The 27,133-nt window shown below is 41.4% G+C and overlaps 1 protein-coding gene across 2 annotated transcripts in view; it reads right to left on the reverse strand.

Annotated features, from left to right (window-relative positions):
• The window catches only part of pacrg (PARK2 co-regulated), a 125,429-nt gene extending 107,791 nt beyond the window's left edge, over positions 1–17,638 (reverse strand). Inside the window, exon 1 of one of the 2 annotated variants that reach the window (XM_051385928.1) lies at positions 17,415–17,638. In XM_051385928.1, the coding sequence (XP_051241888.1) occupies positions 17,415–17,483 (69 nt within the window). In that variant the 5' untranslated portion in view covers positions 17,484–17,638. The remainder of the gene's footprint in view (positions 1–17,414) is intronic. The other variant, XM_051385927.1, reaches the window with a different exon arrangement.
• Between the last annotated feature and the right edge of the window lie 9,495 nt (positions 17,639–27,133).

A 27,133-nucleotide genomic window follows, 5' to 3' on the forward strand; every position in this document is an offset into this window, starting at 1 on the left:
AGACTGGGCAGCAAGGAGAGAATGAACCCAGACTGCATTGACTGGCGGAGCAGCTTTTATGGTCAGGAATGATGACGCCGCAGTCACTTCCATGGCCTGCATTCATGGCTGAGGTGTTGCAAGCTTCACAGCTATTTCCCTTTCTTCTCTCTAATTATCATCACTGGCAGGCCCATACACCAACAGCCAGAAAGATACATACATGTCCAATGGTATATTTTCTGGTGGCTCTGCACACACTAGAAAAAGCCAAACACAGCCCTTTCCTCCGCAACGGATGTAGGCTGCAGTTCCTAGCAGCTTAAGGAGAACTGTAATAGGAATACCGTTGTGGGGAGATTATCACCTGCCGGCTTCCTGATGCCATTCCAATGATCTGCCTGCTCCCGTTCTGCCATTCATGACATTCAGGTCTAAAGCTTCTGCATGCAGAGAGAAAAACCACTATCACTGACTACCAAAGAAACAGCTATAGCCACCAACCTAGTTTGTCTCAGAGCAGCTTACAGTAATAAAAACTAGAGTTTGATTCTTGTTTTGTAGCCTTCAGAAAAGCCACATGAACTTACGGACAGGACATGGAAAGCATTTCATGTAAGAAGCACACAGTGTTCATGTTGTGAGCAATAATGTCCCTAAGTTCGGGCTTGTATGTGTGAGCACGCAATCGTGTTAACTCAATCTTGTCTTCTGCTGATTCTGTTGAACTGTTATCCAGCACGTCACCTAATTTTTAGCGCTGCACGTCTCCCAAACACATTTGAATCATTGTGTTCCTGTTTTTCCCTACTCTGCCCGTATTTGTTGGTGTGAGAAGCCACAAAGGTGGTTGTGTTGTTATATGAAGTGGAAAGCGCAGCCCCACGCAGCGCAGCATACCCCTGTGTAATTCAAAATTCATCCCTGTTCCAAAACACTGGCATAAACACAAACACAGACAGTGAAAAGATAGAAAAAAGGAGCCTATAACATAGACCTATATAAGCAGATAACATCCTGCTCCTCGGTGGAGGCCATAAAGCGAGCTTGTGAGGCGACAGACTACAGAACAGAGATAGACGTGGTGTAAGGCAATAAAAGGAGGAAGTGTCTGTTTTGTGTGCCCCTGGTGCACACATCAGGGAGTCATAACAAGGCAGTACTGGTCAGATGAGCTCCAGGCTGTCATTTCTCTCCTTCGCCTTCACTCTGCCTCCAGATCTGTTTCCTCCCTAATGCTGTTGTCCACTTCAACTAGCTCCACCGTAAACCTGGCAGCTGCAAGACCCAAGCCCACAGAGGCAATAACACACAAACATGTACACACACGCACACACACACACTCACTCACACATCACACATGCTGAGCTCCCCATGGGTAAGCCCCTGCAGAGGTGATTGAGCACCGACGGGGCCTCGTGCTTCTGTCATTTATAAAGGTGTCACCACGAGAAACAGAGATGCTCCCTCTAACCTTATTAGTATGGCACTTCCATGGCTCTCTTGCCTGACTTTCACACACAGAGTAGGTCCAGTAGTCAAAAGGCACAAAGGAAAAAAAATAGGGGGGAAAAGAAATTAAGAGAGAGGCTGAGGTGGGATAAAGTTAGAGGGTGAGACGGACCAGAGGGAGATACGTGACGAAGCTGGAAAGAAATGGAACGAGAAAGAACAGACAGACAGACAGTGACGAAATCAAGAGATGGAGAAAGGAGGAGGGTGATGGTGGTATAATAGATATGACAGGAAGAGGGAGAAGGGGAGAGGTGTGGCTCATCAATTCTGAGGGTTGAGTTCAGCATGGTGGGGCTGCTGCAGCATGTAAGTGATCCATCACCGTGCCTGGGCCTCCAGCTCGAGCACTGTCTCTCTCTCTCTCTCTCTCTCTCATCTCTCCATCTCTCTGCCTGCATACCACCATCCCAAAATCACCTCTGAATACCTCTGATAGATGCCTGGTGAAGGGCTGTCAATTCATTGCCAACCCTGCATTCTCATCACTACTGCACTTCCTCAAATGAGGCCTTTGTTAATCTCCCTTTTCATTTCCATCCATCTCCTATCACCATTGTGCCTCTTGTCTGTCAGGGGCAAAAAGGCATTTTGTTGCATTACATTTGTAGCTGGACAAAGGTGCCACTGCACATAGGTGCATTGCATCACCTGTTTACTGAGGCAGCAAAGGGGGTAGGCACCCGCCTGCTTGCTTGCTCGCTCTCTGCATTTCACTGCTGTTCTCGGTTGAGAGGTTATTGAAATCTAGCTCCACACAGAAGGCCGCCTTTCCTGAGGGAGGGAGCAGGGTAGGTGAGTCACAGAGGATGGAATAGACAGACCGAGGCTCTCCTGATAAGGTCAGCTTGCACATCACTGCCACAGGCAACAAAATTAGCTCTCTTTATTTACAGGGCATTTTCCGCCATAGCCCAGTCTGCTGCCTGCCCGCCAGCCACCAGGGATACAAGCAGGGCTTAGAGATGTATGCTTTATTCTCAAACTGCATTTAAATTAACAAGACACAGACAAAATAATGGAGGTATTTAGGCTGTTAGGGAATCTGCTATATGGTCAAACAATCATTCCGACAGGATATTTTTGCTTACTCATTCCCTCTGCAGGGCACAACACAGACTGGTGGGAGGCCGATTCCTTTCAGAAGAATAAATCTGCAATATTTGTGCAGCACTCCATTAATTTCTCATGACCAAACAGCAAGAAGCGCAATCAGTCTGCGAGTGAGTTTCATTATGTGCAGAAATTAGCCCTGCTCTGAGAGACAAGGTAGGCTGAGAACAAATGAGTAAAGAGCTCTCACTGGACGGGAAAACCACAGACTGATGAAAGGTAACAGAGTCTTTTGTTCAGAGCTCACAGGACCATAGAGGTGTGCTTTACAATTGTCACTGTGTCAGAGGCTTTTGCATCAACTGTACTGTGCACACAGACACAAGGGCAGGGATGTTTGTAATGAAATATGACGACACCACGAGGCAAAGACAACACTACACACCTTGTGTCACTACAAAGACACACAGATGAAACAAGTGACAGCCACCTACTATTGAACTGTGCACAAGAGGGATAACTTTAAAGACGAACTTCAAAAAGAAGCTTCAAGCATTGAAGAGCACCCCACTGTTTTCTGTCTCCTCTAGTTTAACCCCATCACTTAAAAGAACAGCACAGACACAGGGAGACGTTAAGGGGATGTGAAAGAAAGAGTTTGAGGTAGGAGTGCGAGGGGAGTGTAAGTGAAATAGGCTCGGTGTGAGAAAAAGAGAGTGAGCAAGACAGAACGAGGGAGAGAGAGAGGAGTGAGAATGCCCTGAGTATTTTCCATCTACTCTGTGTGGCCCACTTATCAGCCAGGCAGCAGGGCAGCCTTGTGCTTACAGAGCCCTATTGGCTGATTCATATCACCAAACCACAGTTGAGATGATGGCTCAGAGTGAATCAGCCTGCATGGCAAAAAACGGAATATAGCAGCTCTGACTACTTGTTAAGTGAACGGGAAACCACATGCACTGGACCCATGAGGCTAAACTTGACTCACACAAGTCTGAACTAAAAATCAAAAGGAACTTTCAATGGGCATCTACACTGATACAAACCATGTAAACAAACATGTATACAGTACACCACACATGTACAGGTTGTGTTAAATCCATATAATTTGTCTCATAGTCTTGTTATACTTAATTGATTGACTTCTCATCGACTGATTTGAGCCTTAGTTTGACATTTTATCATATGATGTGATCTTTTTCCTTGTGGTGCAATGGATTTTAGTTGGACCACCTCACACCATTCAACACCTATGTGAACCACAGACTAAATTGAACCATCATAATGTGAAATACAATTTTACTGCCGCTGTTATGTACGTGTAAGATAGATAAGACAGATTTCAAAGCCATCACTTTTTGATTTCTCCATTGAGTGAAATCCCGTTGGGTATGATTTCAGCGGTGTAACTGCTTGTCATCAAAGAAATCGATAATAAGATATTTATAGCAATTTCGGAAATATCTGCTGCTTTCCCATTGACACACAGCTCCGCTCACCGAAGTAATCAGATGGTGCTGTGGGCGAGACATTGAGTGAGACTAAAAAGTGTAGTATTATGGTACTGTAGTGTATACTGATATATTAAATGTATTACAGTATACTACGATATAGTAAATATAGTATGTTTTTTTATCTGATCTGTGATCATGATACAATCCGTGATCCATTGCACCCCGACTTTTTTCAGTTGTTAATCACAACACATTGTAATACGTGGCCACAGGGGTGTAGCACAAAATTGTGGACACTGTACATAGGCATTCTCTATGTGTCCTTCCCCACATCCTCACACGAGGGCCCTGTATACTCCGATTAGTGTATGTATTAATTTTTGTATGCATGTACTGGTATATAAGTGCGTATATGTCTGTGTGTCAGCAAAAGGAAGAAAGCACAATTTCTAGCCCTGGCTCTTAAGAGACACGCACTGATCCAATGCTTTGTCTTTACAGCCCCAATCAGTGACGACACCTGAAGGTATTAAAACATTGTGCTGGGCCATGAAATTAATGAGACACAGAAGAAAACTACATCCCTGACCCGCTGCAGTTGCCACTTCTGCTGCTGAGAAAGGAGAATTTATTGTCCTCCCAGTTTTATTTATCAAATAAGTAGCTTCTTGTCAATAAACATCCCCATAACTGCATTTAATTTATGGCTGACGGATAACACCTCATAGAATATTAATGCTCCTGAAGTCAGTAATGATACTCTTTGTTTTAGAGTGGTTATGGAGTGCTGGTCACAGGCAGAGCTCAGAATAGCTGCATGACTCATCCAAAAGTTGAAACCTAAGTTTGTTTTGCAGGTAGTAAGGAGACAGTCAACTAAGCAGATAAGGAGGCGGTCATAGAAACAGCCAGACAGAGAAATACTGAGATGGCCAAGCAGGCTGGAACCGGGCATGGAGATGAGCAGATACATGGTGAGATAGGCAAGCTGGTGAAAGTACTTGTGGCCAAACACCAGAAAGCGTCGCTGGGAACTGTGGAAGGTTTGATTTGGCAGCAACAAGCCCACAGGAGGAGGAATAGGAGAGGGACGAACCCGGAGCAGCAGGAGGCCATCGATTTCACCACAGAGCCACAGACAGACAGCCAGCCACAGAGATGAGAGAGGAGAGAGCAGGTCAGTCTGCAACCTCACCACCCCACAGCCACCACACATTCACAAGTGTCACAGGTAGCCCGACACTGACAGATCCCTGAGGAGCGGAGGGGGGCATGGGGAGATAAGCAGACTGCACATGGCAAGAGATACAGGTTCTACCTCTGATATGGGAATATTGTTTAACAGTGAAGAACATTATCTAGGTGATTAGTATGTATTGCAGAATGAACCCCAGGCCCTTGGTCTTATCACACGCCCAGTTTGACTTTCTATTCCTGGAAATCAGTCTTGCTGCCTGTAAGGCCGTCTGTTAAAAACGATGCTGTAGGTTCGCTTACAGAGACACCATGCAGAGACCAAAGCCCGGCGTGCTCTGAAATTTGACCTTTACATAAATTAAACGGGTGGAAAGCACACTGAAGGCTAAATCCCTGCTAGTAGATACCCAAGATACATAGTCTGCCCAACTGAGTTGCACACAAAAAAAATCACATAAACACACAGACACGTACACTAAATCTACTCCGTTTTCCTTTCCTTACTTGAATGTAACATACAATACTTAATCCAGAATTTGTTTACTCCACAGACTAAAAGGGGAAAGGGGCTCCCAGAAGAGGTTGTTAAAGGAAACAGTCACTGATATATATGGAACAGAGGTCTGTTATGGAGACCTCCTGCAAGGATAATGCTCTGAATGATAGTCCATCCTTGGATTAGCGCAGGAGACAAAGGAGAAAAAAAAATCTGTTTGCTCCCCCAGATGCCTTGAAAACAGGCAACTTCTTCAACGCCTCAAATCTCACACTGTGCTAGCTGCAGCAGCTCTCTCAGACATAGAGGCGACACTTTTAGCTGAGCTGCAGGGAGGCACTCACACAAAGAGGCACACGTGCGCACAGTCACACAAGCAAACAAATGAAAAAAGGGGCTACAGCAAAGACATGCCCAAAGCGCTTTGTGCCAGCCACCCCTGGTTATTATATAGAGGGCAGGATTCGCATGAAAGTCATACACGTCTACTTCATCTTTGTCAACCCCTGCTCCTACAATTCATTCATCTATCCATCCATCTTTCCAATCACCCCTCCCACTTTTCCACCTCTTGCTCTGCATTGCAGGTTGCTGATGCTCTGACAGGGAAACAGGTGTCTAGGCTATTAGTATGAGTCTTTCTGTTCCACCTCCTCTATCCCACAACACTGATGACAACCATAAATCAAGAATGCGTGAATCAGCAATAGCAAATCTGTTGCTTGCTACAATAAAAGCGAGTCAGTGTGTTTTAAGTCTCGGCGTCAGATGCCAAGCTTTTACAGTTGACGCAAAAGATCTCAAAAACAGACCACAGCAAAGCAATGATTAAAAAGGATGTATGACTGTTTATTGTTTAGACAAGAGTTAAATATGACCTCCCAAGATCAGTCTGAAGAGCAAAATCCCCTTTCATCTTCAATCATAAAACAAGCCCTCATCTATTTAAGAGGTGTGCTACGTCATCGTCTCCCTTCTGAATCATATTCGCTCTCCAATATCTTTCCCCTCTAGTCACTCTAATTTCCTCTCATAAAAAGGCTGCCTTCTACGACTCTCCTTGGCTTGAATTTTTATGTCTTTTTGTGGGCCATCTCAGAGGAATGTTGTCAAGGTAATGTGATGATGACCCTTAGACTACTCATTAAATCACTCACCATCAGAGCATCAACTAAATGTCTAAAATGTTAAAGTAAAAAACACGGACAAGACAGTACAGACAACCCTGAAAAAAAAGTGTCGGGGAGTTTTCTTTCATCTGTCTCAAGTAAAGGTCTTAGTCACAATCTCTTACATTAGCACTCACATCAGCATCCATGTCACAGCCTTATTCAGACAGCCAGACAGACAGTCCAAACAAAGTCAGTTAGATTCACCAACACTAAAGAGATGGGTGTCAGAGTGACAGATGGAAAGTTGAGCATCTGTCACTGTGCTGAACCATTTGGCTGAAATCAAAGGGAGATGAGGGCCTTCAAAAGGACAGGGAAAGCCGTGTCTGAGGCCAGACATGCTCTGGTGTGCTCCGCAGATAAGGGCCAAGAGGTTATATTGCTTTTCTTGGTCTCTCCCTTTGTTCTCCTCCTGTCTTAAGGGAGTGGGAGGGAGAGAGGGGAAAAAAATGACAGAAAAAAGTAGAAGAGAGAGAGGTAGACAGAGAGAGAGGGAGAGAGAATGAGTCATAAACAGGTTGCCTGTCTCCCTCTGCTACAGCACGGCGTGTTGGTCAAACACTCGTTAGTAGAATTTGCTCTGTGCTTCCGGACGGCGAGGGTAATGAGCAGAGGTGGCTGGAGCAGAGGGGTGCCAGGCCGTGATGAGGATAATTTCTGACAGTATCGGAGTACTTTTGCCTTCCAGCCCTTCCCTTTCCCTGCCTTCTCCAGCTTGCTAAAGCACAGCCGTTGCCTCCAGCGTACCTACAACTGGGAGCACTTTGACTCAGCTGGATGCAAGGCATGAGCTAAACAGCTAGAACAATCCACAGTGGAATTCTGAAGGGAATGTACACACTACTTGAAATCTCAAAGGTTTTGCAGGTTTACTTGGCACTGGGTGAAGAACACTACAGCCCTGGAGCGCCATCTAAGAAGTTGGCTGCTGTGCGTTTTAAACTGAATTCAGTGTGAAAGATGGTGGTACTACTGCTCTTTTGCTCTGACCTCCCATTCTTCTTCTCTTTAGAGAATAATAAGTATTCTGACAGAAACATTTTTTGTATTGCAACATGCTTGTTTTCAAACATTTATGAGGTTGCATTTGCTATGTATCACTAATGCATAGTGGATTTTGTCATTGTCCTTGAGGGTTTACAGACATACAGCCCATTTTGGTCTTTCCGCTGGTCAGCAAAAATTCAAAAGGTCAGGCCTGTGTTATTGCATTGATGGGGATTTTAAAAGATTTTCAAAGTGGGGGGGCAGCGAAACAAAGGCCGCCATGGCATTATTGGAATGGAATAACATTGTTTGTCAGATACATTGATTTTTCTGCTACTGGTTCCTATTATGTTGATGTAGGCAGTATGTGAGGTGCCACATATGATCCTGTAGTAAAGTGTATAACACATGCCTAACACCAGCAGATTAGAAATCTAATAAGGGCCTATTCTCCTCTAGCAAGGACAAGTCAGTGTGATGGCTGATAATGATGGAGGATGGGTGAATAAATGGCTAATGTCCTGTCAGTGTAATACACTTAAGCATAGCCTCATTTACGTTTAACTTTGGCTGACTTCTATGTCTGGAGTATGGACGTTAAGGCAGTATGTGTCACTTGTAACAGACGCAGTCACTTAAGGACACAGATACAACATAATAAACAGTATCTGAATTACAATTAAAAACAATGTTACAAAAGGGGTCAGAGTGGCTTGAAAGGTAATTAGTATTTTCCAGCTATAATAGAGGTCTGGCTATCAGTTCTCATATTGAGTTCTAAATTATTTACTGCGTCAAAAAAAAAAAAACAGACAAATCACTTCAACAACTTTACACATTTGCAAGCACATTTGAATGCAATCAATTAAAGTCCTTTTTAACTTTGCATAATATTGGTGGTATTCATCAATAAAATTACAGAAAATAATGTGAGCTTGAAAGTTAGCAAAACTAAAAATGTTTTTTAGATGATTTTTGTTCCGTAAAGTCACCAAGCCTGTTAAAACTGGTTAACACATCATTAGCTGACAACATATTAAGCAAATTGATTTTATGTTAATTCCTTATCATTTCCCTGGAAACTCTGGTGTAATGTAATGTGTCATCTGTGTTTGTGTATGTGTGAGGTATAATTATAAAAAAAGTAATTATTAAAAAGTACAATATTGCAACAACAAAGTAGTCATCTTTTAAGACAACTAAGTGGAAACAAGCACATCGTTCAGCTGACGCCCATACCTTCTTGCTTTTGATACAAGAAGGACGCTGCTCATAGAAGAGGCATAGGTCTAGATGTCCTCTGCATTGGTTATCACATGACATAGGCTAATTAACTCTAGAGTGGAAAATAGAGGCCCTGCAAGGAGCAATAAACATTCTCCATTAAAAGCCATCTAATTAGAATGCAAGCTACAAGGGCTTGAAGGAGAACATAACAAACACAGAGGCCAGTGTAATTGTCAACCAGGCTCTGAGGAAAGCAGACATAATAGACTTAATCAGCTGAGCACTTCCTATAAGGTCATGATAGAATGCTGTGGAAATACTTCTACATATCTGACTGAAGTTTCCAGATGGTGTTTTCCTCAACCGCGGAAAAGGTCACAGACATTTCAGCAGTCATGCACTTCAGATAGCGTGCCATCAATTATATCCTAATCTATCTGTTGATACCTGGTGTGAGGAGCATGGGGCACAGAAACCAAGTTCTGCCAAATACACCACGTGGTTGAAATGTAGATGTTTTTAATGTGATCAAAAACGCCAAAGCAAAGTCTTCCCAAACTTAGTAGTCACTTTTAATCTGTTGAAAATGTGCTTCTATTTGGGTCAGTCTTTCCCCACTGCTTTAAAAGTAAGGAGCAAGGCAGCCAAAGTCAACAAAGTCCAAAGTTATGGGGGAAACTGTAAGATTTCCAAGTCAGCCAATGCTCCGTCCACTCAAGGCCTTTAGGCTCCGTGGTTGATCGATAGTAATGGAAACGGCAGCAGGCCTCCGGAGCCCATTGCCAATTTAACCTGTTTTACCATGACTCAATTCTTCCTCAAATAACCCAGCTGCTTACCGGGATGGACTACAGGCTTCTGGTGCTGATAAGATGAGCGCACAGGAGCAGAGGGAAGGAAAGATGGATGCACAAAAACAGTTTCCGCGTGTGCGATGGTTCATGTGTCTACAAGCACCACTGGTTTAGAAAACACTTCCACGAGGCAGTTCAAGTGAGGCAGGCTGGCAGACAGGTGAGGGAATCTACAGCAGAAAGTTTGCCCAATTTGCCTTCACTTTTATAGGCAGGCTTACACACACACACACACACACACACACACACACACACACACACACACACACACAACATGGACACAAAACAGCCAAGACGGCTTCATGGTCAATTTATGTATCACGCTGGGCACATTATGAGTTCCTGTGTCAGGTAAATGTGTTTGGAGTGATGGGGAAGAATGATTTTGACTGTGAGTGAAAATAATAAATAGACAGATTCATCTCCATAAAAGCTTTCAAGAATTCAATCTTGGTCAACAACTGGCTGCTATCCATATAACTGACAATGGGCTTATTTCTTCTTATTTATCCTTGTTGTGTTCATGTTCTGCTTATGTTTTCTCCACCCATTGGCGTTTCAGTGGATAAAAGAAAGGATTTAATAATTTAAAATCAAGGTTTAACTGAGACATTAGCCTATTAGACAAACCTTTAAATCTGTATTAATTCTAAACCAAATTAAATTTAAGACAGCATTTTAAGTATGTTTATATTGCAATTTAAAGAGAGATTACATTTAATCAGGTTGCACTGAAATTCTTGACTTATTTAAAGTCTAATCAAAGATCAATTCTAAACTGTCACTTGTTTAATTTTATCAGATGGCTTAATTTATTAGATCGCACTCAGTGGTAATAGCGTCAAAGGCAAATAGCCGAGATGTGACTCAACACATCTCTGACACAATCTTAACAAAACATAGCTCTATACTATCTACTAAAGGCAAAATTAGTACAATTCAATAAAGAGAATAATAAGTTTAACATAGAGTGCATCTATGTTCTGTTCCATTTTATTATTATTATTTATGATTATTATATTTATGATTTAGTTTAGGTTTTATTACAATGTACAGTAATTGTCTGTTAACCCACTGTTTCTCATTGTTTTAATCTTCAGGGACCTGCCTGGTTGAATGAAGGTTCTGCAGAGATAGAAAGAGAGAGATAAAGACAGAGATAGAGAGAGAGAACGATAAAGACAGAGAGGGAGACAGCATAGGGGACTGAGACATCTGCTCAGGTACATAATGATGATGCTGTGGGGGAGGTATGGAATAAGATATGGAGGTCACGTTTGCTAGCATGGAGTCTCCATCTGTCCCCCGGGGTTAGTGGGGTGAGCCAGGGATGGCGGTGGTGCTGGGGGGAAAGGTGTTGGCTGGGTTGTGGGGAGGGTTGTAGCAGACTAGGGGATGGCGTTCTCCAGCTCAATTTTTATCCCAGAGACCAAGCAAACAGTAAATGAGGTGCGCTTGTAATAATAGCAGTCTATTGGCTCAGCAATCTGCAGAACCTCGCCACGCGAAAGTTAAGGTTGGGATCAGGTGTAGTTTGTATCGATTTGCCCTCTCAGGTGAACTGTGCAATACACTGTCTCAAAGAAGATCATGTTGTCACGTTTGTGCTGTGTTATATAGGCTATGTAGTGTTGGACAGAGGAGAGAGTAAAGACATTAAGAACTTTCATCCTGTCTTTCATGTCTTTTAATAAAGGAGAATATCCTGAGAGAAACTGCTTCATGACACTTACGACCTTGAAAATATCCCCAGAGATGGTCTTTGTTAAAGTGTAAAAGCAGTACACAAAAGGAGGAAATATTACAGGATGTGTTATGGCAAACATCCAGCAAATTACAGACTACATAAATCAATTATAGGGCATGATGAAGATCTAAGGTCACATATTCCACATCTACAAGTGTCTATAAATCAATTGTACCATATCTGGATCTCTAATCTCAAGTGAACTCAATAGTTATTGACCAAATGTTATGAGAGATAGAATAAACTAGCCTGGTTCCACACCTTTGAATCGCCGCCCACATCTCTGATTTGTTCAGCGACTAAAATGAGTGCCATATGTAGGAATGAGAATCGAGAACCAGTTTCAGTTGAGAACCGTTTCCAAACTGTCTGATCAATCTAAATCGTATGCCTCTGAACAGATCAATTGATTCCAGCAAGTGACAGTTACACATTGCAAAACAATGACGTCAAACTTGTGTCAACTCTGCTGGAAACTGGCAGCAAGAAAGAGTCATGGCGCAGGGGAAGAAATGGTCCAAAGCATGGCTTTATTTCACAAAGAAAGGTGAATACTGTGGTAGTAGTAGTCACCAATGTCTGTAAAATGATAATTTTAAGTAAGAGTGGAAACACCAGCACTATGCTGAAACATCTTTCTACACAACATGGCCTTAAATTCCAGGAATGCAATTTATTTGACACTCACGCAGGAGTGCCACTGCTCCCAACTGAGCAGCAAATCCATTAGCAAGGGGAAATATGTTATAATAACATTAAAACAACGCAGGTAGGCAGTGGAGCTTTTGCACACCTTAGTCATGTCTCGCTTTCTGTTTCTACTGTGTTCAGACTTCAAGATAATAAAACAGTTGTGTTAACACTAAAAACCTGTGCAGGCCCACTTTTTTTCCCCACACAGAAAACTAAACATTGATCAATGAAGGGAATAGATAAAGAATAGGACTGATAAGCAGAATAGATAATGGCATTGGTATAAAAAAGATCTTATCAATTTCCATCCCTAGCCACAGACTGCTATTTTCGCAGGTTGGTGAAACAGTCAACAAATCAGCTTTCTAGGTGGACTATGGCCACAATGCGTGGATATGATCGATACAGCTCTACAAGTTGACTTACAGAAATAAAAACTCTTCAAGCGCTATAGTTTTTTTTTTATATTAATGTGAAAGCTGTTATAGTTAACTGCTCTTACTGTAGCAGCTGTCTTTGTCAACTGAAAATGACATCTGTAGGACGAAAATGTCACAATGTCAGGCTAAAACGAAATGGCAGTTCTGTCTGATTATCAGGCTAGAAATAAACGAAAAATACTGCTGATTTAGGTCGGGCAATGTGACTATATACAGTACTCTAAGACTATTAATGGCGTGAGAGCTATCCCTTCAAATTCTCTAGAGGTTTTTCCACCTGTCACAGTAGGAGAAGCACAGGTGTAATTAATGATGCTAATGTTTACTGCATTTCATTTAAGTGTCTTGTCAGAGCTCGATTATTGTGCATGCTGGCTTAATGGCGTGGCTAACTGAGACATTTAAATGGCATGGAACATGTGTCATCTCTGCCGTGAAAAACATCTATTGTGACAATATCAGAAATCGAAAACAGCAATATTAGATTTTTAATAGGGATGCACCAGTATATCAGCCGAACATCTGTACTGGCTGATTTTCGCCTCGTTGACTGACATCTTCCCATCTGCAAATAATGTGGCATTCAGATGTCAGTGGCCGATGTTTATCTATTGTGTCGCATCGATCTTGCGCTGGCCAGATGTTGTGTTGGTTATTTCCAACTCGGGTGTTGGAGAAATAATCAGCTCCAGTTTCCAGCACTGGCACAAATTATATGCAAATACAGATGTGCTCCATGCAACAGCACGGACGGTGTGTGGCTTATCTTCATATATTCTTCTGTTTCCACAAAAGGGCGAATAAATAACAACAAAAGAAATATCGGTATCGGCCAAATTGTTTGTTTTAGACATTGATATCGGCCCAGAATTTCCCAATCTGTGCATCCTTAATTTTCTATCTTTTTTAAGTACGAAGTAGTTTTTTAAATTATCTTAATTTGGTATAACAGCATCAATATATATATTAAATACCTGATTTTATATATATATATACACACACACACACATATATAAAATCAGGTGTTTAATTCGCCCAAAAACAAATATTATCATATGACTATATCACAAAAGACAATTTTATCAATATTACACACCCCATAACATAAGAAAATCAATATATTCTTTTTCCGTATCTGTGTCAACTGCGATGTTGCCAATGTACAGTATGTGTATTCATGTCAATTCCTGTCACAACACAATGCAGGTGTTGTACTCTCCCCCCAAACCCCTGTTATTTTTCTCACCAAGCTGGAATAAGCCTCTGACACAGAAAATAACAGCTTTGTTCCCCTCTCTGCCTGAAACACAAGGTGACGACCTCCCACCAGAATGTAAAGTGCATCTTTTTTTCTCTTTAAATGCTTGGGGATGAATCATTAGAAAAAAAGGGGGAGAGTTTCAGGAGCCTGTGCTATTGATTCAATTTCTATGACCACAAATACTTTAAAGCATAATAAGCCTATGCTTCAAGTCCCCATACCCTTTCAAGGCTTGAAATGGCCTTGTCGTTACCTACAAATCACAGCTCCCCGCAAAGCTGCCCTCTCTGGAGCGATATGTCAGTGACCACAGGGGAGGGAAAAAAACAGAAGGCAACAGACACAAGCAAGCCCCTGAAAAATGTAATGGTTTTTGTTGCGGATTTAGCCAGTGGTGTGGCAGTGTAGGAGTATCATTCATGTATCAGACGTATCCTATCCTCCGGGGAGATGGTGAATATTAAAGGGTTTTGCCGGAGCCTTCTTTGTGAAGGCTCTTGACAGGAGATTTGTTTATGACCTTCAAAAAAGGAGGAGGGAGTCAATGATAGCTCTGAATGCCTCTTTTGCATCTCAAGGCAGTCCCTGTCATATAAAAAAGATAGCGGCAGTTTAATGTTCAAGTATTTACTGTTGTCATCAGAACTTTGCAGCTCCTCCACTTCTATTTATCACATAGATACTGATTCTTTTAAGGGTGTAATAAGGCAATAGCTGTCTGCAAAAAGCTCTGTGGCTCAGAGAGGAAGACCTAGTTAAATTGTTTGCATCAAAGTACCCAAGACTGGACAGTCAACATTTTAGAAGTAGAAAAGATATGGAAGTAAAAGCCGGAGGATTGCTGACAGAAAATATTAAACTGACACTTTCCTTAAATTCATTCATTAAATTATTGCTGACCAAGGATGCCTCAACTTCAGATGCAGTGCTCTCGTTTCACCATGAAGCAAGTCAAAACTGTCAACATAAACAGCATCAAAACAAAACAAAAGAAATCAAAATATAAGGCAATCTTGAAACTTCCTGAATAAGTAGAAGGTTTTAACATATCCCTGACAAAAACAAAGCAAATACAATGACATGTTGCCAAGTTTGCATGTAGAAAATAAACATTTCTACTGTAAGCCACCTGTCTTCATTTCCACCCTTAAAGAAAGAGATTCTAATGAAGAGCTTGGTGCTGTCTCTAAAAAAAAAAAAAATAGGTTGGGGATAATTGCCTGAGAGATCAGGCAAGTGAGAGTAAAAGAAGAAGGAAAAAAAGGATGCCTCAATCTGTCAATTTAGGCAATATGACGGTCTGTGACATGCTTTGTTGCTCAACAGCTGCAACTGCCACTGTGTAAGTAATATGTGAGGCATCTCAGGCTGTGTTCCTTATATTATGATACTGCATACCCCTAAAACAGAGCAGAGCACAAATAACTCTCCGCCTCACACTAACTGAAGCAGGGTAGTCTTCCTAATGACAAAAAGGTGAACAACTTCAGCTGAACTTGCTGGTGAGCAACTGTTCAGTGTCAAGTAGGGCTGACAGTCTAAGTCTAACAGTGACTTCTTTGTGTGTAGTGAATCAAACTTGTACAGTTCAAAATATCAACAATAGAGAAGGACTAAAATTAAAAAAAGGTTTCAAAAAAGTGTGATGGCACATTACATTTACATAACCTCACACAAGCACCGATAAGCTCTGGTTTATGCATGCCAAAGGAAGGATGCCTGTGTAAAATGTGCTGCTGGGAGGTTGCAGTCTGTCACCATAGCTGCTCCTGTATGGCCTACTACATCTGCCAGAGAGCACAGCAGAAGGCTACACATACATCTTTCAGTGGCCTTTGGTGGCTAACAGCATCAGCTGAGGGAAAAGCCAGGTTCGCATCATCCTAATTTTACAAGATCATACTTAAAGCCACCAGTCATGCAAATTTAGTCCATTTCACAATTCTGCAAGTACACTAAACTACGGACCACCGAGACAAGAAATTTAACCCAACTTGATCTAATAAATTCACAGATTCAGGTACGGAAAACCTACCCCAGATACAACTAGTCCAGATTTCTAATATTAATCTATTTTTCAGCTGCAAGCTAGTTTTGCTGATCAATCTATGCAGTTCATCAATAAAGACTAATGTCTTTTGCGATACAAACCTATTACACTTTCCTGATCCATCTTCGTTTGCAAGAAATGAGCTAAAAGCAAGACCCAACATCACTGTCGTTTGCAATTTCTTTTAGCACACTTTAACTACAAGGAGGTCCATAATGGGGACTGCTCTGCAAGAAACTCATAGTACACGAAGCTTCTGTTTGTTTGTCCCAGAATATGCCAAGGGGCTCCCGTACAAAAATAAATGCCCAATAGTTTCTTTAGAACACATAAAAGCATTGGTGGCTTGGAAAGCAAATATACAACTCTAAGCTTTTAAGAATTATGTGCTGCGTACAACTCAAACCACCCTACAAGAATGTTAGTCTATAAAACACTCCCCTTTCATGTTAATGTGATATCTCCAAGATGTTATAAAAAAAGACACTTGCATTTTTCTTAGCATATGGCTTCTGAATTTCATAGTGCCTAATCATTGCGTTATAGCTTTTGAATGGGTTCTAAAAGTGTCATTTTAGCCCATAAAAGTTATTGGATAATTTTGGAGTTCTATAATCTCCATACTTGTGCGAAACATACCCAAGCCTGTCTGACCAAAAGAATTACACACACACTTGTGCATATACACACATGCACACGCACACACAGAGCACAGAAGCAGCCAAAGGATGGTTGTTGAGAATATGTTCAGGCATTCTGGGTTTTCCCTTTTTTCCTGTGGGCTATTTGAGATTTTGCTCTGCACAAAGATGATAGGTTCTGCTGAATAACAATAGAGGGGAAGAAAGAGTAAGAGGATCATTTAAAGCGGCAAGTAAGAGGCTGCCTCCTCCCTCCATCCTTTTCCATCAACTGTAACTTAACCTAGATAGTGGTGCCACACTGATGGCAGCATGTGGGAGTACAGAGTATCAGTGTTCATGTAACCTACCACACAAAAGCACAACTCAGCCTGCGACTCTTGTCTGAGAAACATTCAAAAGCGCTGTTCGTGTAACTTTAGCTATCAAGCTAAAACTCATTACTGATGAAATACCTCAGCTAAATATGCGCTTTTTTAGGCCCATATATCACATTATATTTCGTTACAACTTCCATATGCTTTATAGTCAGCTGTCAGTCAATTGTTTCAGAATAAAGAAGACCAACTTAATGTTACATACACTGCTAAAGCTAACGTTAACCGAACGTTTGCTAGGTTAACGTTAGGAACATCAAATAACTTCACTCACCACGGAGTTCTTCATAGTGGCCTTCACGGTGAAGCCTTCTGTCTTTAGCTCCGTCTTGTTCCTCAACATATTCACAGGTGTTGTCTTGGAAAGTGCTGATAACTCTGATAATTCTAACCGAAAATGAAGAGCGACGTTGCTAACTAACGTTAACTAATTAATATTTGTGTGGCTCTCAAAACGTGACGCCCGTTGTTTTTTGTAGTGGTTGCTATGCAACGTCAGAGACGCTTTGGTCTGGTTGCCGCGGAGACGTGTGTTTCCCTGTTACCATAGAAATCCCAGGCACTGCTGAAAATGTGCAGAGCCAAGTGTCGTGGTTAGTCAGCAGAGGATGAGTCTGAGTGTTCACAGTAAGCATTGAATAGGTTGCACCTTTTATTTATTTTGCTGAAAAAGTTGGCATATATCAAATTATTATAAAGATAGTAATATCACAGCAAAACAGGAAATGACTTCTCTTGGAAATATTATTATAGTGATTATTTTCATTGGTGTTTTTTGTTGTTGTCATTTCATTTCATTTGTTCTGGGTTTTTTTCTTCCAGAGGTAGACTAGATGCCTCTGATGATTTATTATACCTTAATCGTGCTACCTAATCTTCTTAATTATCATGAGGTATGCAGGGTGCATAGACCTATGCTTCTTTTTTTTTTTTTTTTTAAAAAAAAAGGTGTCCAGCTATAATGAAAGGCCCAGTAGCAGGCCAAAAGATTCATACTGCACCTTACTCTTGTGTTTGATAGTAATGGGTCAAATTGGACCTCTCCTTACTACCTGCCATCAGGCTACTTAAATGAATGGGTTACAAACAATGAAAAGATGGCCTAACCTAACACAGGATGGACTGTCTTTTTGTGTGCTCCTGGGCCACCACGCTTCCATCTTAAACACAGAGGATCGATCACACACTCAGCTCATCATTATACGCATGCAGCAGATCCTCATCCAGAAGTAAATACTTAATGATCCTCTTTGTCTGGCAGATAGACCAAGGCCTTGACTCTCAATAAGCTGGTTAGAAAGCGGCCTGAGCTCTGAATCATTCCAATTTAGGGATGTGGCACTTTTAATCTTCCAATATCATTTTTGCCTCTGGAGACTTTCTTGGGTGAACTGGTGCAACTGTTATTAATCTTCAGTGCACAGGCAATTTCTCTAAAAGCCCCTATTTGTTTTTTATGGCTCCATTGAGAGAGGAGGGTATAGCAGCAGGGTGGGAGACTGTAAACAAGGTATGCAGGGAAGGCAAGTTATGTCCCTGTCAGCATTCAATGCTGGTCTCTCTCTTTCTCTCTCCCTCTTTCTGCTTTCCCTCAGAGGATTAAAAAGAGGAAGAGGGGAGTTTTCAGAAAGCAAACTGAGCAAACTGGAGCGTCAGCATGAATTCAGCTGGACTGAGAAATGATTGTTCAAACAGCACTGCACTATCTCACTCCTGTGAGTGTGCGGTGTGGAGGGGAGCTGGTCTTTGTGAATTGTAGAAAACAGACATTGCAGGAATGATGCGTTAAATACAAAATATATCTTTAGTTTTGCCAATCTCTTGAGTTCTGTGTGTCCATGTGTGGGCGTTTGTGGGTAAGTGTGTACATCTGTGGCTCTGTCAGGCTCATCACACAGGTCAAGTTAATATCTCAGTTTCTTAGAGCCCCTTAAAGGACAAACACATAGAGCCCAAATTGACTTAAACAGAGAAGATTAATTTGCATTTTCCACCGCTAATGATGTATTGTGGATACAACCAGGTGGTTCAGCAAGAAGGAAAAGAATCAGGGGTAAAAATATGAGTAACGAGGCATTCTTTGGTGAGTGTTATTTTTTTTTCTGCATCTACACTGTTCCTTCATCATCATGGTGTCCCTGGTTTGATCTCCAGCTCATTTGCTAGGCCACCTTCAGGCTTGGCAACCAATGTCCACTGTAAGGGAAAACAGCAATTATGATATCATTAGACCAGAAACCGGTACCTACAAAGCAGAGGACCCAGAGGGGACCAGCAGAAGAATCTCAGCAGGAAAAGGATAGCAGCGGCTTTGCTGCAGAGTCAGTTGCCCCCCAATTACCATGAAACAAGACAAACAGCCATTAGACTAGGCCATTATGCTGTCGGGAGAGCGGCCAGGGGCTTGTTGGGTTTAACAGTTCATCAGGTTGTGAAAGTCACACAAAGTACACTGTACAAGGTATGTGACGGCGATAAATGCCACACAATGCAAGAGAGAATCAGGATAGTTGCATGTGTGGTCTCTTACTATATTAAATGTTTTATGACTTTGAAACCAAAGAAAGACAAAAGAAGATATATACCATTAAAGCCTGAGAAGCACAGTTCAATAAAGTCCAGCACCAATAAGTCTAATACATGATCTAGTCCTCCCAAAAGGAACATTATTGGAATATTGTTGTGATTTGTCATGAGGGGCTGAGTACATGTCACAAGTGTTGCAGCCTATTAAACTGTTACTTGCACATACAGCCATAGTGTATATTTAGTGGAATTTGACCAAAAACCAAGTAAAACTATATTCTTTCACAGAGTAAGTCATTTGAGATGATACTGAACTTTAAAGGGTCTACGTACCTCCGCAGGTGTTTTCACTTTCTGCCTGATTAGCGCTCCTCTCTGGACTGTGTGGGTGTGGGCAGGCTGCGCTCGACACCCCGCTCGCTCTCCTGTTAGTTCCCTTGCACCTGTTATGCCTTGAACAACTTACACCATTACAGTTTTTATTAGTACAAGGACTTTGGCGACCACACATAATTCCCTGCATGGCGGTGCCCAACTTCAACCTCAGCACAGATCTAATCAACCAGGATAAGTGAAAACACCTGTGTGGGTGCACAGGCCCTTTAATGGTTTAATGTCTAATCTGGAGTAATCTGGTACTCAATACAACTTTAAATCAAACACAGAGTGGTAGGTATAGTCTGAGTCCTCAAAGAAGGATGATCAATTCAGTAATAACTTTCATGTTTGTTGATAATAAATACATGTCATTAGAGATTCAGGCATAAACAAGGCTTCAAGACCAAAGCCGAGGTTGGTCTGGCACATTTGAGCATAATGGTCCCTGACCTGAGGGTCATGAGACAAATCTGAAGGGGTCACAATCTAATAAAGATGCAAGGAAGGAAGAAAAACGTATCATTTATTTATGTAATCTTTTTTTCTAATGAAATGCTGGAGAGTTTCCCCACTGACAAGTGAACATCACTCTTTGATTGAACTGAACTCCTGTACAACCTTTGATAAGTAGTTGTTAGTATGCATTGCTTGACTCTAAAGGTTCAAAAGGTGAGAAGTCCACTATAGAGGGTCCATATATATCAATACCAATAGTGTAGGTTGATGCAGCACAGTTTTAGTATCAGAAATCATGGTTTTTACCTCCTACTGCTGTGCAAATGCAGGCATTCATTCTGCTTTTGATGTGGCCTTGACTTGTGAAGGTGAATATACAGATCCTCCCCATAAATGCCAAGGCCCCTTTTATGTATGTAACATTTGCCTGCTGTACACTGATATAAATTCTTTGGCAGCACAGTGACTCTGTGGTTATCACATGGCCACAAGCCCTCAGTTTGATGCCATGTGTCTCTATCTGCAGTTTGCATGTTCTCCAAGTATGCAAGTGAGTTTTCCTCCAGGTGTTTTTCCCATAGTCCAACAACATGCTGTGCCTGTTACCAGTGCATACTGGAATAGGCTACAGCCCATCACTCAGAATGGGAAAAAGTGAATATGAATTAATGAATGAATAAGATAATTTCTGTTTCAGTATTACCTTTTTAGTCACTTAAAGCTACCCTGTGGATTTTTTGACCACTTGTGGTGATGTCTAAAAAGGTCACAAAAGGAAAGAAGGCACCAAGCACAGTTTCCAACCTTTGAAAAAAGGCTTTGCAACAAACATGCTTATGCATGTTCATAAACGTGTTTGTGGGTGGTAGAGATACACAAAATGTATTTTGGTGAGAAAGTTTGAATGTAAATAAAGCCATGTTTCTTCAAAATGAAAAATCACCAGGGTACCTTTAAGTAATCTACACTCTACCTGGACTGTCTTCATGCAATACAAAACTGTCACAGCACCCGGGAAGGGCGTGTAATGCTTTTGGAGGGTGTGAGAGAAGCAGATTTGTCTAGATATGACTGTAAGTCATAGGCCCCACCACACTTACAGATAATTTATTCTCCTTTAAAATTGCATTTAGTACAACAATAGCCTCTTTTCATGATGTAATTGTTATTGTATGAGTGGTAGAACATACAACACATAGACAAATTAGCTTGTTATATAATGAACACAGGAGTAAAATCCTTTAATTGGGAATCCGTTGAAGGTTTGGAGAAAATAGCCCTTATAGTACTGATATCTGTGAAATGCCTCTCTTAAAGTTGTCATCAAATCCTGTCATAAAACTGCAAATGTCAGAAATACCCCAAACACAGAGCTACTAGCTTTATGTTTTCTTCAAACAATAGCAGTTTGGGTATCCAGACTGTAGTCTGCTTTCCCTTGAGCCCTGATAAATCCAAAGGCATAGATCTCTTCAAACGGCAGGGCAGTTGGCGGGAATACTTGATATGGGCACAGAGTTGCAAGGCCTCACTCCCAAAGCCACAGCGTATTGATCTTCATGCATTATAGAAGCAGCTTTGAGGCCAGCTGATATTGGAAGGCATAGCCGTCTCTTCCTCAGAGCATACACTTTAACATGCCCACTGGACCATAGCAGCAATAATCAGACACAAGTCCAGATGATAAACATATGGATAATATATCTAATATTGCTGTGCTCTTTTTGATAATTGTTAACATGATTATGTTTGATACTGATAACACACTTTTATTTGTCCTCTCTAAATTCATGGGTACCGTCTGTCTGGCTGACAGACTTTAATCTTAAATAGATTACAGGCTATTGTGTCACTGTGGGCTGTCAGGCTTTTTCAGTCTGAATCATCAAAGTAAATCCATTGAATGCCGCATGCCTCACTGTATGACCTCACTGGTAATGCTTTCAACAGCCTTGGCAACACCTAACCCTCCAAAGAATTGAGCTTTCCTGTCACCTACAGGTCAGTGTCACATGAACCTGAATGTGTGAACAGTGACACCAGTGATCCCACCGGGGCGCACCAAAGCTGGCCACTGTGGACATGGTGTTTGGGATAGTGAGGAGAGAGAGAGAGAGAAAAGAAGGAGAGAAGGTGAGGGTGATGGGATAATGGTGTTTTAGAATTTGTAGTATCTGTATCTTTGTGTGTCTTCGGTGAGTGCTATTGAAAAGCTCAGTTGCTGGCTGTCAAAAAGCAACTTGGTGTGAATACCATGTAGGTTAGGGGAGAAATTGTTTTCAAATGTATTTGTTTAACTAGTACTATACTCCTAAAATTTACATACACATACAAATAATTTGCATCAACAAATATATTTAGCAAGTTTAAAGTAAAGTAATCCAGGCAGACATTAGGCTTCTAAAAAAACATGTTTGGCAAGTCTAATTTGTAGTGTATGCACGTATTTTTAGGAGATTAGGTTGTGTTGCCATTTGAATGTTTTTCTGTCTCTGTCAGTTGAATGCCACAGCTGCAGGTAGTGGAGCAAGTCGGCCATTACAATACTTCTTGTGCACTTGTTGAAGTGTTCTTGAGCAAGACACTGCTCCCCAGATGTGACTTGCTGTGGATAAGAGTGTCTAAAAATTGAATGTGATTACTGCACAACTATAAAACAGTGATTTGACCAAGGCTGTTGTATGTATGGGATTAAAATTATAGCCATAAAATGATTTATAGAGTCATTTTCAAACAGAGTCCGGAGACTGAATGGAGATGAGGAGGTCTTTCCCATTTAAATTTACACAAAATTATGACTTTAATGCACAATTTTGTGTTTACCTGCCATTAAAGGTCCAGTATGTAACATCTATTGGCAGAAATGGAACGTAATATGTATAACTATGTTTTCATTAGTGTATAATAAGCTCAAAATAACAATTGTTGTGTTTGCATTACCACCATATTTCTACAGTAGCCACAAAAGGGACAAACCAAACATTGTCACTAGACAGGGGCGTTTCATGGCTATTGTGGTTTGTGGAAAGGGAGGGTAAAGCGAGGGAGTTTCTGTCTGCAACTATGCCACTACATGCCACTAAATCCTACACACTGGTCCTTTAAAACTAAAATTAGAGCGAGACGGAGACGAAGAGATTTCAGCGTTGACAGAAAACTTTTAGATTAGGATCTAAAAACACTGGCGTGCACAAAAAAAACTTTCCACTGCAAACTTTTCCAAAATCATCCACATTAGTCTTAGTCTAATGTGTAACATGGAGTGTATGAATGTGTCTCTGTCTTATGTATGCATTTTTTTAATCAAGGTATTCAAATGCATTGCCTTCCTATTCACACACACAAACACAAACAGAACATCCCTGCGGCGACAAACTGTGTATGGCAGGACAAATGCAATTTGCTTTCATTCCAGAAAAAAAACAGCATGCCTCTCATTCACCTGACTGATGCTTCTCTGCTCTGTGTATAACACATTCAAATAGAGAGAGACAGGCAATTATAAAGCAGATATATTTCAAAGCAGATTCCCCTAAGTGAAGATGATACTGGGGATCCTATCACATATGGGCAGATGGAGGTAGGGAAAGGGGGGACAAGAGAAGGTATATTTTTCCCCAAGAAGAGAAAAGTCATCTCTGCTCACATCACATCTGCCTCTCTTTTCCTGGAGCAGGAGGCTCGAAACCTGCCTCTCCGGTGTTCCTGACATCTTGGCTCTGTTAATTGCAACATTTGCCGGCCGTATTGGTATTCACGTTGGGCCCTGGGAACAGATGGCGTTTAACTTTAAATATTATTAACACTTCCCAGCATTCTAAGATCCAGGGTGGGGGTTATGGGGACGAGCAGACGTGCAGGTGAAATTACTGCAGTTTCCATAACAGCATCAAAGGAGGAAATACAAATTGGGTGTTTGTTGATTTGTGTGTGTGTTTTTTTTCTTCCAGAACCACCCTTTTTTTTTGTTTGTTTGTGTTTCATCTGCACATCACTATTCATATCAGGTTCTGTTTATCTGTATGTATATATGTGTGTAAACTGTTGCATCAGTCTGTTGAAAAAAGGTTTCCACTATTTAAAGGACCATGTGTGTGTGTGTGTGTGTGTGTGTGTGTGTGTGTGTGTGTGTGTGTGTGTGTGTGTGTGTGTGTGAGATTTCAACTCCAAGGCAACTTGCTGCATCAGTAGATAAAAACGGCTCATTTTAAGGTAACAACAAAAACAGAATGATTCTTATTTCTTGGTAAATATACACTAATGAAAACATAGTTTATATGATATATATTATATTTCATTTCTGCCAATAGTTACACACTGGACCTTTAGCCTAGAAAACAATGGTAACCACACATCAAAAATTACACCCCATCTATTAAACAATATTGATTATTGTTATTATTTATACTAACATAAATGAACGAGTCACACTGGATTAAAGTATTTCATTTAAAATGTGTAACGTGTACAGTAAAGGAATAAATTCTGACTTTATGTTCATGCAAGACATCTCTTTAGAGCCTATAAAGGACATGGCAAACATTTTAGTGACCCACTATGAAAATCACAAGTACACATTAATGCTAGAGTGAGTATGAGAGCATGACATTCAAAAAATGTCTTATTCAAGAACGAAAAATGACTCAAAAGGCTACAGTGCGAAAGTACGCCCTGTATAGCCCCTTGGTAAATGTGCATTCAGTCCTTCTGAATGTGCTTAGAAATGCTTTTGAAATATATATGACAGCCTATCTTAGAGGGTCCACAAATGCACTTAACTGTTGGAGGTGGTGGTAGGAGAGGTGTTGGAGAGGTGGGATGACGTGGAATGACTGGAAGGCACCACAGAGGAGTAGAGGAGTGAGCGGGAGGAGAAAGAGAAGACTGAGACCAGGGAGAATAAAAGCAAGCTGTTACTTTTACATAGTGTAGGGCAGAGTGGCTGCTTTTGATGACAGCCACAAGGGTAGTAGAGTGATGTGTGTGTGCGTGTTCATGCAAGAGTGAGTAACTGTGTTTCTCTGTTTGAGTGTCTTTGTGTTTCTGGCTTTGTGAAAGAGAAATAGAGAAAGATACTGGGTTTTTTTTTTGTATTTATGTGTCTGTTCCTGTCTGTGTGGGTGAAAGAAACAGGGGAAAAAAATAGTGCGCCTGTATGAGTGAAAGGGGGTGATGTTCTCGAGCATGCACTGACATGTCACATCGTATTTGTCACATTCGAAGGGAGAGCACCCGTTGTCTCTGGTGCCCTGACCCTGCAGCCTGGTGGTGCTGTCTTGCTGTAGCCACACAACAGCCACCATCTCTGGGACTGTGGGGCTGCAGATCACTGACCCTCAGCAACCCCACTGGCAACCTTTGGTGAGCCCAGCAACCGCCTTCTGCTCATCTCACATATTGAAGTGTTGCCTGCGCCAAGGGGAGACATGACATTGTATCTTTAGCCGCATCTATGTGCATTTGTGCATGAAAACAGCAAAATATCAACTCTTCCATCAAAATTAGCAAATAATTTTCAGCTGATTGCAAGTACAGTGCAGTTTAGCGAGATTCTCCTGCACAACACCCTCCCACTGAAATGCTGCAGGTCGAGAACCACAGGAGGTTATTAATCTATGAAAAGAGGTGATTGCAGTCTGGCTTCAGGTGAATCATCTGCTCTCTCTCTCTCTCTATTCAGTACTTAACAGGTGCAAGAGTTACTGCTTCAGTTACCCTGGAGACAGCGATTTGAAAGGGCAGACGAATCCGAACCAGGACTGGTTGGGTTAATGGAAAAAGGCTACACTTTACTGTAAAGTGCATGCTGCCACTGTAGAAAATGACATTTTGTGACAGACTTAAGCTTCCTGTGAGACAATCAAGCGAATGTCTCTTTGTGTTTGTTACACCTTTTGCAAAAATAACACTATTATATGCATATTTTCTGCATTCACAGTAGCCTTTGCCACAATAGTGGAGTTTTATCAGCTGAGAACCTCATGCATGATGCAAAAATAAACTGTAACAAATAAAAGACAGCTCTATACTATACCTAAACTTCCCTATGCTTTCTTCCTTCACCCAGAAACACACAGAGGAGAAGCAGGCTCGGGTGTTTCACTACCTCCCTCACAGATTTAAATTCTGTTCACATTTAAGACATTTGTCTAATGTGCTAATTCACAGCAATCACAATGTGTAAAGCCTAATGGGATTCAGAGTCCTGCTCCAGAATGTTCCAACAGGAAGGATGGCTATTATTGAACTGTTGTGGGAATCAAACCTGTGTCTTCTAATGGCTTCTCAACCACAACAGTGCACCCTGCTAGCCCGGCAAGTCCCTGTTTCACCATTAGATTAACAAGAAAGAAGGGGAGACAAGACGGAAAAGAGAATGGGGAAATGCAAATGCTTCTGCGTTGTATAATGAGGGGAATAATGTTTGATTATGTTATTGCAAAGTGCTTAAAACTGATCAACATCCTCAGGTTGTTGAGCATTTACATGGGAGAAAATTTGAATAGAAACAAGGCCTTTGAGTATATTGTTGTTGCAGTTTGAGCACACATACAGAAAATCACTACATAATAAAACGAAGAACAGTTTTCTGGCCTCTGTTCCCAGTTCAGGGCAAAGTGAACAGACTAGTCA

Source organism: Dicentrarchus labrax, unplaced genomic scaffold (genome assembly GCF_905237075.1).
Source record: "Dicentrarchus labrax unplaced genomic scaffold, dlabrax2021, whole genome shotgun sequence".
Taxonomy (NCBI): domain Eukaryota; kingdom Metazoa; phylum Chordata; class Actinopteri; family Moronidae; genus Dicentrarchus; species Dicentrarchus labrax.